The sequence below is a fragment of the Dasypus novemcinctus genome, chromosome 10 (genome assembly GCF_030445035.2).
Source record: "Dasypus novemcinctus isolate mDasNov1 chromosome 10, mDasNov1.1.hap2, whole genome shotgun sequence".
NCBI classification, from domain to species: Eukaryota; Metazoa; Chordata; class Mammalia; order Cingulata; family Dasypodidae; genus Dasypus; species Dasypus novemcinctus.
In genome coordinates, this window is record NC_080682.1 from 56437842 (window position 1) to 56456535 (window position 18694).

General features: G+C 41.5%; 1 protein-coding gene across 11 annotated transcripts in view; it reads left to right on the forward strand.

The window, feature by feature from the left end:
• Window positions 1-18694, forward strand: part of SLC1A2 (solute carrier family 1 member 2) — a 177821-nt gene that overhangs the window by 94057 nt on the left and 65070 nt on the right. For all 11 annotated transcript variants that reach the window (XR_011649918.1, XR_011649919.1, XR_011649920.1 and 8 more), the window contains exon 2: window positions 16978-17117. Coding sequence is in view for 8 of the 11 variants with exons in the window: in XM_058305572.2 (XP_058161555.1) it covers window positions 16978-17117 (140 nt within the window). In the remaining 3 variants the exon portion in view is untranslated. The remainder of the gene's footprint in view (window positions 1-16977; window positions 17118-18694) is intronic.

Consider the following 18694-nt stretch of genomic DNA (forward strand, 5'->3'; position numbering starts at 1 on the left):
TACCCCACTCCCCCACCTGCCCACCCCATCATTTTTGTAAATGGTATTTTTTTTTTAAGATATATGCATCACAAAAAAAATGTTACATTAAAAAATATAAGAGTTTCCTGTATACCTCCTACCTCCCTACCCCACTCCTTCCACACCAACAACATCCTCCATCATTGGGGCACACTCATTGCACTTGGTGAACACATTTTGGAGCACTGCTGCACCACATAGATAATAGTTTACCCTGTAGTTCACACTCTCCCCCAGTACATTCAGTGGGTTATGGCAGGATATATAAAGCCCAGCATCTGACCCTGCAATATCATTTAGGACAACTCCAAGTCCCAAAAATGCCCCCACATCACATCTCTTCTTCCCTCTCCCTGCCCTCAGCAACTACTGCAGTCACTTTCTCCACCTCCATGCTACAATTTCTTTTATTACTAATTACAATAGTTTTATAGTAGAATATCAGTAAGTCCACTCTAATCCATATTTTATTCCTCCATTCTGTGGACCCTGGGATGGTGACAGCCACTCCACTTCTAGATCAAGAGGGGGCTTAGATTCCACATGGATGATGGATACAATTCCTCTGCTTGCAGTTGTCGGCACTCTTGATTCCCTGGTGTGGTGGTTGACCATTTTCACCTCCCTGTCAGGTCACTTGCTTTTATGTTTTGAAACTGGTCCCTTGGAAGCTTTGCTTGAAGTTGTAAATTACATGACATCTTTATTAACAACAATGTGATTCATGCTGTTAAACCACACTACACCTATAACCCTACATGAAAGCCTGACAAACAAACATTCATTCCTTGTTTGGGGATTTAATAAGCACGTGGGGAAAGCGCTCATCTATGCAATGGTGGTACTAGATCAAACAGGGGCTGCCAATTGAACAAGAGCCAGGCAGGTATGTACTTTTTTCAGAAAAATGATGTCAGCAAATGTGATGACAAACGGTCATTGACCCTTGGCCTTGGTGTCAGGAAGAAAGTAGGGGCTGATGGGAACAGTAGCAGACTGGAAACTCATTTCTTGTCTAGAGGACAGCCACTTCAGGAAGTGCATAAAAGCAAAGTCATGACCACTTACTGTAAGTAGAAGTCCTGGTTGCTTTAGGCAAGGTCACCAGAGGGTAATTTGAGCTTCTGGTCTTTGAAGCTAAGGAGTTTCATACATCCTTTCCTCTTGCTTTGTTAAGGTTCCCATCCAAAGCCATCTCCGTAGGAGGAAACTCTCACTCATTGCCTAAGCTGGGAAGGCTCTTTTCACTGGCTACCAAAGGTGCTTTCCAGATCCCATAGACTTTAGACCCCATCACACAAACACACACCTCAGTACCTCCAAGTCACTAGTCTCTGTACCATACATGTACCAGGCACAAGGGTAGATGCAGTTGTGAACAAGAGCTATTGTCCTTCCTTTACGTAGCCTAAGGTCTAGTGGAGAAGACATTCAGACATTAAGCAAGCAATATAAAATGACAAGATGTGCAATACAGGGTATTGGGGACATGGAAAGTAGATGGGGGCTCAGGAAAGGATTATTCAAAGAAGGAACATCAGCATCAATTATTTCAGGTTCCAGTGACTGAAGTAGTACAATCCCATGAACTCTCTCTCTTAAATAGAATACCTTCTTATATTCCACATTGTGGATTATGCCATGTTGATGTAGAGCACCATGAGCCAACCTGTCTCAATAAACTACTATCATTAGAGATGCATGTTGTTCTCTTAGTAAGAGAATTACCCATTAGTGTTGATTGAATGGCTTAGGTTAGATCAGCTATAAAATTAGCATTGCAAATTAGTTAAGAAATGATCTGCAGTCAATATGCTGACATTAAGGGTTGAATCAGCAGGTACTGAATATTTAGCTGATTGATTGGCACTCGCAAATTTGGTGGGTCATTAGAAAGAACCATGTAAATCCTGTTCTTCAGGAGGTATCTAAGAAGCTTCTTCACACTGGGGTGTCAACCATGGATTGCTTTTTCCAGGGGTCTCTTGCTTAAATATCACTTCTCTGATGGAATGCAAAGGGACAGGTCTCTGAAGGAGGAATATTGAGCCAGAAGAAGGAGACTTTGATGGGTGATAGAGAAACTTAGAGGATGCCCTTAAACATTACCCCACAAAAGTGGTGTATGCATCTGGAATGCCAGCCCTGGGAAATTTTGCCATTTGTGTGGTCAAGATAGTGACTTTTTCTCTCACTTGGCATTGCTATTGCATTGCAAGGTTGGATGCTCAGTCTAGGAAGGAGAGAAAAGACACACATGCTCTGCTCGAGAAAGGGAGATGTCCATAAAGAAAATGAAGATTTTTGTGACCAAAATATCCAGAAAGCTATCTGCTACCCAATACTTGGCCCAGTTTCTGCCTGCTGCCCCGAGGTACTGTAGCTAATTAAACCATTTCTTTTGTCAATATCCCAGTCTCTTTCATGTTTGGGAGACTGATGGGGAACATTCAACTTGGGAAGCTTCAGTGGCTTCCCAAGTGCATACCAGGCCTCAGTGCCAAATCCAAAGCTTTGTTAACCAAGAGCACTCATCACGTCCTAGATTCCATTGACTTTTGGAAAGGAAATTAGTGCTTTTGCTCTCTGGTTGAAGAACCACAGTTTGATGGGTACAGATTTAGAGATGTTGATGGCCAGCAATTGGGGCCTAATGGAACCAGGGTCTCACCCTTTGGGTACTAGGGCATCTTCGTGTATCTTCATCAAACAGATTCCCCTGAAGACCTTGTTGGCCTGAGCCCAGACTGGGTCTCATCCAGACTAGTTCACAGCTCCATCATCCCTCCTGGGACCACCATGCCTTGGGCAGGGCAGCTCCATCAAAGCAGCCAGCCCTCTGTGGTGCTGACCTTCCCTTTCCACCCACCCACTGGTTTTTCTAAGGCAGGTGTTCCCTGTCTTGCAGAATGGGACTTCCCTACCCAAAGACATTTCTGATCTCCTTGCTCTCTTTTCTTTCCTCTTCTCAAATTAACTAGGCTTCCAAAATATTACCTCCTGGACTCAGTGCCACACAGAATATACTTTTTAGCTAATCATTCATTCATTCAGTAATAACTGAGTACCTACTATATGCCAGGAATCAAGTTAGGTTCTGGGGAGACAGAATCAAGTAAGATACGATCTTGCCCTCAGAGAGTTTATATCAGAGAAACTCTCTAATAGAGAAAACACACAAGTAAATTAATGATTCCAGTGCAGTGTAATAGATGCCTTGAGAGAAGTGAGCATAGATTGTATGGTAAACTGCAAGGAAAGCATCTAAAAAGCAAAGTTGGGCCTCAAGTTCCAAGGGAAGTCATGCTTGATTGAGTTTTGAAGGAGAAATGGAAGTTGCATTGGAGGGTGGATTGAGGAGAGCATTTCAGCCAAAAGGAACAGCTGGCTTAAAGGCAAATTGACTTATTCACCTGAAAATGAGGCCCAGTTTCCTGTGGTTCAAAACCCAGAGTGCATGCTGCATGAATCTCCTCCAGTTCATTTGTGTTGTGTGAAGTTTTAAATATTTTTTCATGTTGTTCCATGAACCAGAGGAGGGTAGCAATTACTTCAGAGCTGACATGTGTCTGGGGACTAAGCTGGCCGGTGCGCTCCTGAAACATCGCGTAACTTTTATTTTTAAAAGAAGTTTCCAATTTGGGATGATCAAACACCCCACCCCAATCTCCCACTGGTCCTGGCAGCTCACTGTTACTCAGTGCCTTATTTCTGTTTTGGGTGGTGAGCCTTTCTGGAAATGAACAAATCTTTTGGATCAAGGCTGGTTTGAACCTCTGCCCTGGGATCATTGAACCAAAGTCCAGAGGTTTTATACTTAAGATTGTGGTCCTAATGTCTTTTGTAAGTAATTCCAATGTAAGGGGGCCAACAGCAATGGGAACTTCCCAGGCCCCCACCCAATCCAGCCTTTATGGGGTTTTCTCTTAAAGCATAAGTTCCTATTTGTTGCCAAAGAGGTTTACTAAAACCCAACCCAAATAAACTGTCTTGATGGTCATACTACACCATTTCAGGCATTTGAGACAAAGAAAGGAAACTAAAATTGAATATCCCCTGCTCTTTTGGTGCTTTCATAGGTATTATCTTATTGGAGCACACAATGACTCAGTGAGGTGGGTGTTATTATCCAAGCAATTAAGTTGCTTGTCCCAGCCACAGTTGGGAAAGGGAGATTTTATCAACAAATCCATATAATTATGTACTTCCATTCCACCAAGCTGCCTTCTGCTGGCTGCTGATCAGAGCCAGTATTTCAACTTCTGTTTCTGGGCAAAACTAATGCTATTTTTACTCATCCCTTCAGAATTTTCTCTCCTACAACTTTTTTGCCCATGTATGTGGACTCCCAAAGGCCCCAACTCACTCTATACTTGCTTTCATGTCATTAGCTAGTTTGAGTCCCTTGGCCTGGACAGTGATAAGGAGAGAAGAATCCTTTCCATCAAGTTTTGGTTTTTAATGTTTCTGTGCATGTCATCTCTCAATTTCTATAGGAATTGACTATAGAATTGACATTTGTCAATTGTATAATCACATTGACTGTGATGATGCAGGTGGTAGCTTGATTAATGATTTAGTGGTGAATTTGTAAGTTGACTGGTCCCAATGCCAATTGGCCCATTTTAGAAATCTAGACCAAGACTTGGTCAGGGGTGGATGGGCGATGCCCATGCCTTAATTATGTCCTGAATTTGACCTCTTGCCCTGCTTTTGTGTGCTAGAAAGACATGCTTTTGTAGCAAAGATGGGAAGGTTAAAGTGGAGGTAAGGAAGTAAAGAAATCATCGTTGGTAGTGGCAGGTTGTTTCTTGTCTAAGTCACCCATCTGCCTTTTCCTGAGGGTTGCAGTGCAGCTCTTAGACTGTCTTTTCATAGCCAATGAAATGATTCCTCTCAGTAATCTCTGAGCTTATTCAGTCTTGGGCAACTGGAATGGAGACTACATCAATGGAACTGAGAGCTATTAATAACCTTATTTGTTTTCTGGAGAATTAGGCAATCACAGAATTTTAGAATTTTAAATAACTTCTAATCCAACCCTCTTACTTTATAGGCAGAGACCTTAGGATCTAGAAAAATGGGTTCAATTTAATACCCAAACACTATTGATAATCTTACCTAAGAGTGTTCTTTTATTATTTTGTAGCTCTTTACCCTTTTTTCAGTTGATCATGGGCAAGCAACTTCACATGCATTTATTCCTTTAGTACTTCTGGCACAACCATGTAGAAGCACATCTGGGATTAGAACTGAGGCCTCCTGACCTCCAGTCTCATCCAGTCCCTTTTTGCCCACCAGATCCAATTCTGTCATGATTCTAGAGAGCTATACACCATGCCTTTCAGCTAGACCTTCAGATGTTCAGGAAGAAGCTATAGAAAAGACATATCATTAGTGAAGCTGGGAGTTCACTGGCAGGACCTTTATAGAAAGTATTTTTAGGCACAGTAGCAAAAAATGAACCAAAGAGGTGACCAAAGGAGATCCTGGAGGTTGTGAATCCTCTTGGTTTCATTTTCAGGGTCTGTGAGGACACAGTGGCTGTCAAAGAGAGATTGACTTCTGGGACAATAAGCAGCCTAGATACCATTAAACCAGGTTTTATAGCAAGGGCAGTAGGACTGGAGAACTGCTGGAAATGCCAGTCTGGCTTAGAGAGCCAGACCCATCTGCAGCAGAGTGGCATTCTTTAGGGAGCCAGGGACATCCCAGATGTTGGAAAGTGCTCAGCGCTCAGAGTCCATACCAGTGGCATTTCTGGTATTCTTTTCCAAACATGCCATCCACTTTCAGGGAACCCCCCCGGAACAAGCGCCATTTTTGTCCTTGATGGTCTGACCTGGTATCCCCATTATTGCAGTTTTTGGGTGTTGTCTCCCTAGGTCCTGAAGTCAGGAGGGGTGGGCAGCAGAGAGGTGGGTGGGCCCTGCCTATCACAGGCTTCATGTCCTCCAGACAAAACACACTAGTGGTTTTTTGGTTTCCTAGAGAAATGTTCTGTTGCCACTTCATTCAACCTGTGAAGGAGGAAAAAAGAATTGAGTGCCAGATAAGGCAGCACCGAAGTGTGCAGGCAGGAAATCTGAATCCAACAGCACATCCAATGAACCTATTATTAGAGGCTCTTGGCAGAGTGAGGGAAATCGAATGCTAATGAAAAGCAGCTTCTGAGAATAGTTTAAAACTTAGCACCAGCCTCATTACACATCCCCTTTCTGAGTCACAGAGGATGTTTCGCAGGATAGGCTGAGCCATCCATTTGAAACAGGAGCCACGTGGATTTGCACAAGAAAGGACCGGGAAGTGACTGTAAAATTAACAGCTGTTTAAATAATTCAATGGAGAGGCCAATGCTAACGGAAATGATAGGGTCATTGTTCAAGTTTCTAATTAACCAAACATCTGTCCTGTCACATGGCTTTACTTTATTGGGCAGTGGCGGCTGAGTCTTCTTATTGAAACCTCCCATATTAAGGAATTGCATCTACGTTCTCCATCCAGGAGGCACCAGAGTGGAAGTAAAAGATGTCACCTGTGTTGGAGAGCATCAGGCCTAGTGGATTTGTTGTCCACAAGCCACACCTGGGCTTTCAACTTCCTTAATTGCTCTCTTCTGTCTGCATAGCCAAAGGATGAAGGGAAGGAGTATTAGGGGGCTAAGAGAGCACACTTGAAATAATTTCTTGTGTTTATCCAGTGAAGTTTCCAGACCGGGTGGTCCTGCTTGTTTGGCTCGGTATGATGGAGCAAACCTGCAGGCTGTTGTAAGATCAAACCCTCCGACTGTGTCCAACTCACTTCTCCCTGATAATCACTTCTCCCACTGGGCGCTAAGGCTGTCATGGAAGCCCCGTCATAGTCATGACAGTAATAGAGCCTAGTGCTACCTGAGAAATTGTTCACCAGTTTGGCATTCATTTGAATCATGCTAAAAACCAACACATGCATCTAATGGGAGTTTCATGTTCTTGTTGGAAATAGAGGTTTCCAAATCATGTCTACTCAGTTATTTTCTATGTCCTGGGCTAATTGTGTAATTCAATTAGGAGACTCCCCATTTTCTCCATCTATTTAACTGTCCCCTTATTACAGAGTCCTGCCGTGACCACCTGATGCAAACTAGTGTCACCTCCCCACATGTCACTCTCCCTCCCCTCACCCTGCCTCGTGGCACATATCTCCACTTGAAATGAATTTATCCATTTATTTACTCTCCCACTAAAAAGTACACTTTATGAGAGCAAGGGCTTTATCTTTTCCAGCTCCTGTAATACGTGCCCAGTAGAAATTAGTGGAGCAAATGCTTGCTGTAGTGGTTTGCTGCCAGCTTCTCTGGAGAAGGCTTTGTTTCCAGGAGAAAGCAAAGTGCCCTTTAGAGCTGCTTTTCAATTTTTTATTTATTTTAGCAAATATTTATTCAGCTGTTGGTACTAGGTGTTAAAGACCAATGTCCTCCCCTCCCAGGGTTCATTGGCTGATGGAGGATGTAGACATTTAAATTAAATCTACCCTTTAAGATCTACCCTGGCATCAGCCCTTTCTGAATGTCTCTCCTCTTCCCCAAACTTGGATTAGGCACTATTCGTAATGATTTCCAATAGGATCCTGTACAGAGATTATCATGGCCCATATGTAAAGTAGACAGTTTCAGTACAATGTGATTTCTGCCTTCCCTTCTAGTAAAATCTCCTTAGGGGCAAACCTTCCTCATTAATTGGTGCAGTGTCTGATACCTGGAGGATGCTCAGTAAATACAAGCCATTCTCCTTATTGCTTCTGTTACTATGGGCATTCAGTAATCAGCATTTATATAGCAGTTTGTGTGTGAAAACATTTTTTAAAAACTATATCCTGGGAAGCGATTGTGGCCCGTCTACTATATGGGAGGCCCTGGGTTCGCGTCCTGGGACCTCCTTGTGAAGGCAGGCTCGCCCGCACACTGCGGAGCGCTGCCTGGCCCACAAGCACCGCAGAAAGATGACTCAACAAGGTGACACAACAACAACAAAAAAAGGGAGACAAGGAAAAACACAGAAGGGCGTGCAGTGAATGGACACAGAGAGCAGACAGCAAGAAAGCTGCAAGGGGGGAGGGGAGATAAAATAAATAAAATACAGACACAGAGGAATGCACAGTGAATGGACAGAGAGAGCAGACAGTACGCAAAAAATAAAAAGCCACAAGGGGGGGATTAAAAAAAACAACTATATCCCTTTTTCTAAAGGGCTTAGAAGCAGCTCTGAGATGTCTGAACTAGGATGTGTTATGAACTCTCAATAAATGATATTATTAGATTTTATAAAACCCTAGACTGAACTGAGTCCCACGGGATGCAGTGATCAGTCCACGTGGTATAGAATCTTTACAAAAAGTACTTAAGGGACTCCCGGTGTGAGAGCTGAAAGCAGAGTCTCTGATTTACTTTCAGAATTATTTTTTATGTGCAAATATCAGGAACTCTTATGCACCTGAAGGATTTGTTTAATTCTGAGAGGGTAAGTTACAGGAATCCTCTCAAGAAATACTTGTGGGTTCATGACATTTTGATGTTACAATTTTGATGAGGTCTGTTTTGACTCAGGGCTTCAGGGATATTTTGTCATGGCCTATTAATAAAGAACATGCAACAGTTTTGTGCAGCTAAGCCATGTGTCAGCAGGCATCCAACCCCATTGCTGGATCCTGGATCGGGTGTGTATGTTAACCTAATTTTTGTGCATTTTCAATTGACATGACTGTTTTGATGCCTGGCACTTAGATTATATCATATTGATCTTGCCAAAACACTTACTTTAAATACTTGTTAGTTTCGCTTGATTACCAACCATGTGCCTGATTCTAATTTCAATGCAGGAGGAATTCAAACAAAGTAGGTGAGGATATTGCAGTCTCAAGGGAATCATAGAGTTTTGCCCAGGAGTGGCCAGAGAATGTGTTCACCATTTCAGAACATACACTTCTCCATTCTTTATTTGCTTGTTCCGGGTATAGAACTTCAGATTACTAGAAGAGAAGTGGTTAGAAATGCAAAAAGATCTCAAACACGGCAAGCATAGAAATATGGATTACCTATGTTAAACAGCTTATCTTGCTTGATGTGTTGTAAAAAAAAACATTTCTATCTGCCTTATCTGGGGATGGGAGGAAATGGTATCTCTTGCTCATTGATCAAACGGACCCTTTTCTGCTATATTTTTTCAGACAGTTATCAAGAAGTTGGACGTTGCCTAAATTTTACTAGATAAGTCAAAAATTAGATCATTAAGGGGAGACCAAGAAGCTTGCATTTTGACTAACATTTTTATCTGGGTATTTTACTAGATCATGCAACATTATTCTCAATTTTAAAATGTTTTGGTAGTAAGCATATTAAGCAACCTGTTATGACAGAACAGTTGTGTTTGGGTCTTAGGTTTTAACTCTAAGAAGCTAAGTTCTGGGTGACTTGTTGGAATGGTGATACAGCCAGTAGATCTCCTGAGTTGTATGACATCCTTGCCATGAATTTGGTAAATGTCAGCTTTCTCTTCGTGTTCCCTGGAGAAGGGAGTGACCTATGCCAAGTACCATGCTAGTCCCCTAACTTATGTTATCATACTTTATTTTCATGAGGTTGGGATCAGGTCCATCTTTCTACACACCATGCAGCTAACAAGTAATGGGGTCAGGATTCAACTCTAAAACCCACACTATTTCCAAATCACTGCCCCAGTTTACAGAGAATATCTTGCCCAGTGGCAAGTCCCCTGTAAAAGATGGAGATTCAATTCCAGCTATGTCTGGCTCCAAACCTGAGCTCTTTCTACCACTCTTTAGATGTCTTTTTTAATAACCACAAAAAGGTGACTCCAAAATACTGGTCTGCAGATGTTGATTCCAAACACGGTCTGTGGTGTATCTGGATAAGGGTAGCATTCATCTATCTTGGAAGGCACTGCCATTTATAGAGACAAGAAGCCTGTCTTCTTACTAGGTGTTGAAGACTTTTTATTATTATTATTATTTACTAAATGGTGGTGATTATAAATGGCAGCTAACAAAAATATCTTAAGTTGTTAAAGTAAAAAATTGGTCTCCCTATGTCAATCCCCAAGGTTAAATTTGAAATCTTACTGGCCCATGAAATGTCAAAGCCAGGAGATGGGATAGTATACCTATTACTGCAGTAAGGGCTCCACTGGGCAGACTCCAGCTACAGCTTAGGTTCACCCTGGATTTATCTGGGGCAGGACTGGGCTTTATCCACAGATGAAGGTGGATCAAAATACTTCTTTTTCTTAATTTTTAATTTTTATTTTTAAAGAAGCTTTAGATTATATAAATGTTGCATAAAAATTAGAGGGGATTCCCATCCCCTCCCCCCTCACAGTATCCCATATTAACAACAGCTTTCATTAGTGTGGTACGTTTGTTACAATTGATGAACAACTATTGAAGTATTGCCACTAAATTATTGCTACTAAAATGTAATTATAAATTACATTATAATTTATACTCTGGCCTGTGCAATTTTATAGGTTATGACAAAATGTATAATCTGTCATTGCAGTATCATGCAGGACAATTCCAATGTCCCAAAAATACCCCCATGTTACACATATTCTTCCTTCTCCCTTCCTTCAGAACCTCTGGTGGCCCCTGCCTTTCTATCAATGATAAAAGTTCTTCTATTGCTAGAATAATAATAAGAATATAATAGAATAATAATAAGTCTACTTTATTCCATTGTTCATATCCCAATCTTGAGGATTTGAGGATGGTGATGCCCACTCTGTTTCTGATTGAGAGGGGGCTTAGATCCAATGGGGCAGATGGATGGAACTATCTTGCTTGCAGTTGAAGATACTCTTTGTTTCTTGGAATGGACATTGTCCATCATCATCTCCTTGTTAGTTGTCCTGGGTGAATCCAGTGAACTGGAAAGTAGGTGTTGCAAATTTGCTGAGATTCAGGACTTAACTAGCACATGAACAGACCAAAGACTGAAGTGTCTGGGACATATATCTAACAAGTATAGTGCTAAATATAGGTTCAAATAAAAGGGGCAGAAGAGCCATGTGAAGGGAAACTATAAATGAGTCTGTTACACTGGTGAGCATAAATTCCCAAGTAAGGTCCATTGACAGGTGCTGAATTTTTCAGCCTGTCTGCCCTGCTTTTAGTGTCTAGATGTCTCTAGAGTCCTCAGGAGCACTGCTGTTTGAGGCACCGTTTACTATAGCAGTCAATGAGATCCTGCTGAGATCTGCATAATGACCTCTCAACTCACTTCGAAACCTCTTAGGCATAAAAACTCATTTGTATTTAGTATTTCCCCCTTTTGGTCAAGGTCTTTTTCCAGATGCACTGCTATTGGTGCTTAGTAATAATACCTCAGAGTCAGAGAGGCTTATTCCCAGGAGTCATGTCCCATGCCAGGGGTGGGGGGCACATTTATCCAGCAAAGAGGCTTTTAGGAGGTAAGTCTTAGGCAACATATAATACTAGGCTAAGCTTCATTTTCAAAAGAAAATGTTCATAAGTACAATCATCAATATCAAGAGCCTGTTTAATAGTCTGTCTTCCTTCACTAGACACTGCCCATGTACTTGGGGGATTCTTGTTGTTCTATTACAAAATGTAACAGGACTCCCCAGGATGGAAATTCAATATTCTTCTGAGTTCAAATGCTTCTTAAAGCCATTCTTCTTTGACTCTGAATTAAAAAAATAAAATTTAAAAAATTTTGACATTATGTCTTTCATCATTGTAAGATGTGTTGTCTTGTGTGTACAGTGACATTTTCTTCAATTTATACCCCCAATGCCTTATTATTTTCATTTTATCTTCAAAGAAGCTTTAGGTTACAGAAAAATCACACACAGAATATAGGGCATTCCCATATAACCAACATGCTCCCCCTTTTCTCCTTTCCCCCTTTCCCCTATTAATAACACTTACATGTGGATGGTACATTTGTTACAATTTATATACAAATATTGAAGCATTGCTACTAACCATGGTCAATGATTTACATTATGGTTTACAGTTTGGACCATACACTTTTATAAATTTTGACAAAATTTAACATGGCCTGTATCCATCATTGCAAGATCATGTAGAACAATTCCAATGCCCCCAAAATGAACCATGTTCCATCTATTTTATTCCTCCCTCCCTCTCCCCTCAGGAACCACAGTAACTACCAAGCTTTCTCCTTGAAGAACAAGATTCATAGTTACTTGCAACAACATTGAAGACTTGACATACTGGCCTGTCCTTTCCTATTAGACACTGCCTATGCTCTTGAAAGACTCTTGCCCCTCTATTTGAGAACATAGCAGGACTCCCCAGGATGGGAGTCCAACACCTTCCCTGTTCATTGTGTTGGTCTCCACCCACTGATACAATGTACTATGACAGGATGAACACTCACATACTCCCTAGAAGCCTGCCCCAGGTGTGCCCTGTTCCACATGTCCCACCTCCAACACCCTAAACCAGTAACCCTCCCCTGCCATATTTGCCAAAAGAACATTCTCAATGTTGTAGTTTCAACCACAGACATGCAAATCTCCAGAGTTCATTTGCTTCCTCCCTGACCCTCTCCCCAGTTCCATGGACAGTGCAGTGCCCCCCTCCTTACTCCCCTCACAGACCAGTGCTGCCTAACCCAGTAGCATCACTGCACCACTGTCATGCCCATCCACTGCACAGCTACACCCATACACCTTATCATAGATTTTGCCCATATGGACACTGGCTCACCATCCACTACTCTCTTTCTGTCTCCTGTAAACCTATCTTCCAGACCCTAGCTCTATATGTCTGCTCAATTTGCTTAATTCATATCAGTGAGGTAATAGAGTATTTGTCTTTCAGTGCCTGGCTTGCTTCACTCAACATAAGGTCTTTAAGGTTCATCCATGTTATCCTATGTGTTATACTGCAGTCCTTACAGCTGAGTAATATTCCATTGTATGTATAAACCAGAGTTTCCTTATCCATTTGTCTGTTGATGGGCATTTGGACATTTCCACCTTTTGGCAATAGTGAATAATGCCGCTATGAACATTGGGTGTGCATATGTCCGTTTGTTTCCCTGCTTTCGTTTCTTCTGGGTATATACCCAGGAGTGGGATTGCTTAATCATGTGGCACTCCTTGCACACATCAGCACTGCACGTGGGCCAGCTCACCACACAGGTCAGGAGGCCCTGGGTTTGAACCCTGGACCTCCTATATGGTAGGTGGACGCTCTATCAGTTGAGCCAAATCTGCTTCCCACCATGCAGTTTTTTGACCACTGTAGCTTTGTAGTATATTTTAAAGTCAGGTAGTATGATTCCTCCAATTTCATTTTTCTTTCTCAATATGTCTTTAGCTATTCAGGGCCCCCTGCCTTTCCAAATAAATTTCATAGTTAGCTTTTCCAGTTCAGTTAAAAAAAAAAAAATGCTGTGGTGATTTTTATTGGGATTACATTAAATATGTAAATCAGTTTGGGTAGTATAGACATCTTAATGATGTTTGATCTTCCCATACATGAACAGGGAATATTCTTCCATTTGTTTAGGTCTTCTTTGATTTCCTTTAAGTGTTGTGTAGTTTTCTGCGTAAAAGTCATTTACATCTTTAACTAAATTTATTCCTAGGTATTTGGTTCTTTTAGTTGCTATTCTAAATGGGATTTTTTTCTTGATTTCCTCCTCAGATTGTTCATTATTGGTGTACAGAAATACTACTGATTTTTACACATTGATCTTATAACCTGCCACTTTACTGAACTCATTTATAAATTCTAGAAACTTTGTTGTAGATTTCTCAGGGCTTCCAGATTTTAGGATCGTGCCATCTGCAAATAGTGAAATTTTTACTTCTTCCTTTCCAATTTGGATGCTCTTTATATCTTTTTCTTACCTAAGTGTTCAAGCAAGTATTTCTAACACAATGTTAAATAAAGCATCCTTGTCTTGTTCCTGATCTTAAAGGGAAAGATTTTAGGATTTCACCATTGAATATGGTGTTAGCAGTGGGCTTTTCATATATACCCTTTATCATGTTGAGGAAATTTCCTTCAATTCCTATCTCTTGCAGTGTTTTTATCAGGAACGTTTGCTGTATTTTGCTGAATGCTTTTTTTGCATCTGTATAGATGATCATGTGATTTTCCCCCTTTGATCTGTTTATGTGGTGAATTACATTGATTGATTTTCTTACGTTGAACCACCCTTTGTGTGCCAGGGATGAACCCTACTTGGTCGTGGTGTATAATTTGTTTGATGTGTTGTTGAGTATGATTAGCAAGTATTTTGTTGAGGATTTTAGCAATGAGTTTCATTAGAAAGTTTGGACTCTAGTTTTCCTGTGGTGTCTATGTTTGGCTTTGGTATTAGGGTGATGTTAGCATAGAATGACTTAGGCAATGTTCCCTCCTTTTCTATTTTTGGAAGAATTTAAGCAGAATTAGTGTTAAATCTTTCCAAAATGTTTGGTAGAATTCACCTGTGAAGCCATCTGGTCCTGGGTTCTTAGTTGGGAGGTTTTCGATGACTAATTCAATCTCATTACTTGTGATTGGTCTGTTGAGTTCATCAGTTTCTTCTTTTGTCAATATAGGCTGCTTGTGTGTTTCTAGGAATTGTCTATTTCCTCTAAATTATCCATCTTGTTGGCATACAATTTTTCAAAGTATCCTCTTATGATACTCTATTTCTGTGGAGTCAGTGGTGATATCCCCTTCCTTGTTTCTTATTTTATATACTTGCATCTTCTTTTTCTCTTTGTTAATCTAGCTAAGGCTTTGTCACTTCTTTAATCTTAAAGAACCAGCTTTTGGTTTTGTTTATTTTTTCTATTGCTTCCATATTTTCATTTTCATTTAGCTCTGCTCTAATCTTTGTTATTTCTTTATTTCTATTTCCTATAGGGTTAGTTTGTCATTCTTTTTCTAACTCCTGCAGATGTAGAGTTAGGTCTTAGATTTTAGTGTTTTCTTCTTTTTTAATATAGGCATATTTGACTATGAATTTCCCACTCAGTACTACTTTTGCTGCATCCCTTAGGTTTTGATACATTTTTTTAAAGATTTATTTATATTTATTTCTCTCCCCTCACCCCCCCCCCCCCGGTTGTCTGTTCTCTGTGTCCATTTGCTGTGTGTTCTTCTTTGTACGCTTCTGTTGTTGTCAGCGGCACGGGAATCTGTGTCTCTTTTTGTTGTGTCATCTTGCTGCGTCAGTTCTCCGTGTGTGCGGTGCCATTCCTGGGCAGGCTGAACTTTCTTTTGCTCTGGGTGTCTCTCCTTATGGGGTGCACTCCTTGCGTGGTGCACTCCTTGCGTGTGGAACTCCCCTACATGGGAGACACCCTGTGTGGCGTGGCACTCCTTGCACGCATCAGCACTGTGCATGGGCCAGCTCCACAAGGGTCAAGGAGGCCCAGGGTTTGAACCGCAGACCTCCCATGTGGTAGACAGATGCCCTAACCCCTGGGCCAAATCCGCTTCCCGGTTTTGATACATTGTGGTGTCATTTTCATTCATTTCTGGGTAGTTACTGATTTCTTTTGCAATTTCCTCCTTGGCCCACGGATTGTCTGAGTGTATTGTTTAACTTCCATATTTTTGTGCCTAATCTGCTTCTCTGCCCCTTGCTAATTTGCAGCTTCATTCCATTGTGCTCAGAGGGATTACTCTGTATAATTTTAACCTTTCTGAATTCATTGAGAGTTGTTCTGTGGTCTAGTATGTGGTCTATCCTGGAGAATGATCCATGTGCCCTCAAGAAGTACATCCTGCTGTACCAGGATGTAATGTTTTGTAGATGTCTATTAGGTCAAGATCCTCTAAGGTATTAGTCAAGGTCTTTGTTTCTGTATTGATTTTCTGTTGAGATGTTCTGTCTAAAGGTGATAATGGTATATTAAAATCCCCCACTATAATTGTAGAGACATCTATTTCTCCACTTAGTTTTTCCAATGTTTGCCTCATGTATTTTGAGGCACCTTGGTTAAGTTCGTAAATGTTTATCATTGTTCTTTCTTCCTGATATGTTATGCTTTAAAAAAAAAAACATATAGTGGCCTTCTTTGTCTCTTACAAAAGTTTTGCATTTAAAGTCTATTTGGTCCAATATTAGTGTAACTACTCCTGCCTTTTTAAACTTATTGCTTGCATGTAAAATTGTTTTCCAACCATTCACTTCCAGCCTCCTTGCATCCCTGGGTCTCAGGTGAGTTTCTTGTAGTCAGCATATAGGTGGGTCATATTTCATTCTTTAACAGAGTCTTGATCATACAGGTGACTGTTTAAAAACCACAGTGAGTTGATTTTTTAAATTAGTAAAACATGTCTTCCAAAAGAGAGAGGAAGCTTAAACCATCAGCATTTGTGGCTTTTCCACATCCAGGATGAAGAAGGTTGGAACTCAGAGGCTTTTTAATTTTGGCATAGTTCAGGCTGTGACTCTCCTGATCTTGGATTACTCAAAAGGCATCTCTTTGTAGTTGTTGTTACCAAAAAAGCACAAAATAATTTAGAGTGGTACAAAGGGCTCAAGTTTTGGAGCCAGATATATCTGAGTTTGAATCTCTTTTTTTGTTGTTGTTGTTTTGACTTTGTGACCTTCGGCCAGTTCCTCTGTAAAATGGGGCAGTGATCTTTGCCTTCCAGAGTTACTGTAATGGGTAATTCTTGGAAAAACTCCACCACTGACGGTTGTGCCCCTTTTATTTATTGTGAGGATCTGATGATAATGGTTACAAAATACCTGGTGCACAGGTGTTCAGGGTCTCCTAGTTCCTAGGGGCACTGGAAATCGGTACCTTGAGTAGTTGTCTTTTTGTTTGCCTGGTAATCATTCAAGATCCCCAGCTATGCCTGGGAGGCCTGTTGGCTCCCTATTACCTGAGTCCCTCAAACTATAAGGGGGAGGCACCCAACTGCCTCTAATCACTGCCTTCCCTTCTGTCTCAGTGCCAACAACATGCCCAAGCAGGTCGAAGTACGAATGCACGACAGCCACCTCAACTCTGACGAGCCACAGCATCGGCATCTGGGCCTGCGCTTGTGCGACAAGCTGGGGAAGAACCTCCTGCTCACTCTGACAGTGCTTGGTATGTGCTTGAAGCTGCCTCACCCCACCCTTCTTCTCTGGATCTCTCCTTGCTCTGTGGGGAAGCTGGCACCAGGGAGCTAGCTCTCCCCCCGTAAATGTCCCCACCGTTCCTAAAGCCCCACATGCCTTGATGGCATAATCTTTTCCCTCACCTGCTCTGGCCATATATTGCCCTCCTTTGGATTCTAGTGTTTCTTAAATCTCAGTATGTATATACATTTCTTGTGAGTATGTTACCATGTAGTTCTCCAAACCATATTTACAGAGACTTTGCTTTACGCCATTTGGGGTGAGGCCCTGGAATTTGTACCTAAACAAACCGAGATGACTCCAAGGCAGGTGGTCACTAGACCATATTTAGAGAAAAAAAAACTGCCTCAAATAAAGGAGACAGTTGCAGAAAAACCCACTCAGTGGGCTCCCAAGGTCCTTCCTTCTCTGAACACCTCATTGACTTTGATTAATTTTGCATATTAGCTAATGAGGTCAGTGTGGAAGAAGTTTTTCCTGATGCTTTGATCTGCTCAGCCCCATCTTGCAAGCCTTACTCCCCTGCTGCAGGTCTTACCCAGGCCAGGGCTGTTCTTTCCTATGGACTCTTGATTTAATCTTGGTCTGTGGTTTTCAACCAGTGTTAATTGAAAACAGGGCAAATAGCAGTTCCTTGTAATGATAACCACAACCTTTCCTTTCTCAATTCTTCCCTTGTTCTTCAGCTACACAGAGACACAGTGAATAAGACATCTCCCCTACCCATCTGCATCCACCCACATCCACTCACATTCTACTCCATGTACCCCCCCACCCTTACCCCCATCCACTCCCGTGCATCCACATACACCTGCATGCACGCCCTCCATTCCGTGGCCTCTCTTTTAGGTCACTCATCTTGGATATCAGTGGAGCACAGTCAGGACTGGGAATTTGCCACATCTCAGTTCACTTAATGAAAGACAAACCACACGCGATGGTAGGGTTTTTCCAAGAGTTACTCCCACATAAGTGGATTTTATTTATCATATATCTTGAAGAAGTTGGGCAGTAAGTTTTCTACTTGTCAAAGAATAAAAGGTCAGGCTTTCAGCCGCATTACTCCCTCTCCATCCCTGGAGTCCACACCATAAAAAGTATACCTAGAAGCCCTCTCACTCCCTTATAGTGAGAGGTGCTGTGACCTGATCTGTGGTTTCTGCAAGAGTCCTTTATGTTGGCCATCTGTTTGGAGAGATTTGAAGTTTTTCTTGTGGGGTTTTAGAGTATACAAAGTGAAAGACTTTTGCCAGCATTTCTGCCCAAATTGTCCCCTCCTTAATTATGTATATTTTAGAGACCCTCCTCATCTCCAATGAGATCACCTAGTCAAAAGAATACATCAAAGGGCTAAGAAATCAAGGATGAGAATTCTTGAAGGTGAGCCATGGGGAAATTATTGGAAGGCAAAGAAAATAAATGAAAGAAAGAGAACGCCTATCAGCTTGGTCATTCAAATGTTCCTTTTATCTGGCATCCAGTTAAAAAAGCAAGGAACACATTAGACAAGATGCCATGTGGCCAGCCCAGTTTGAAAGGAGAAGC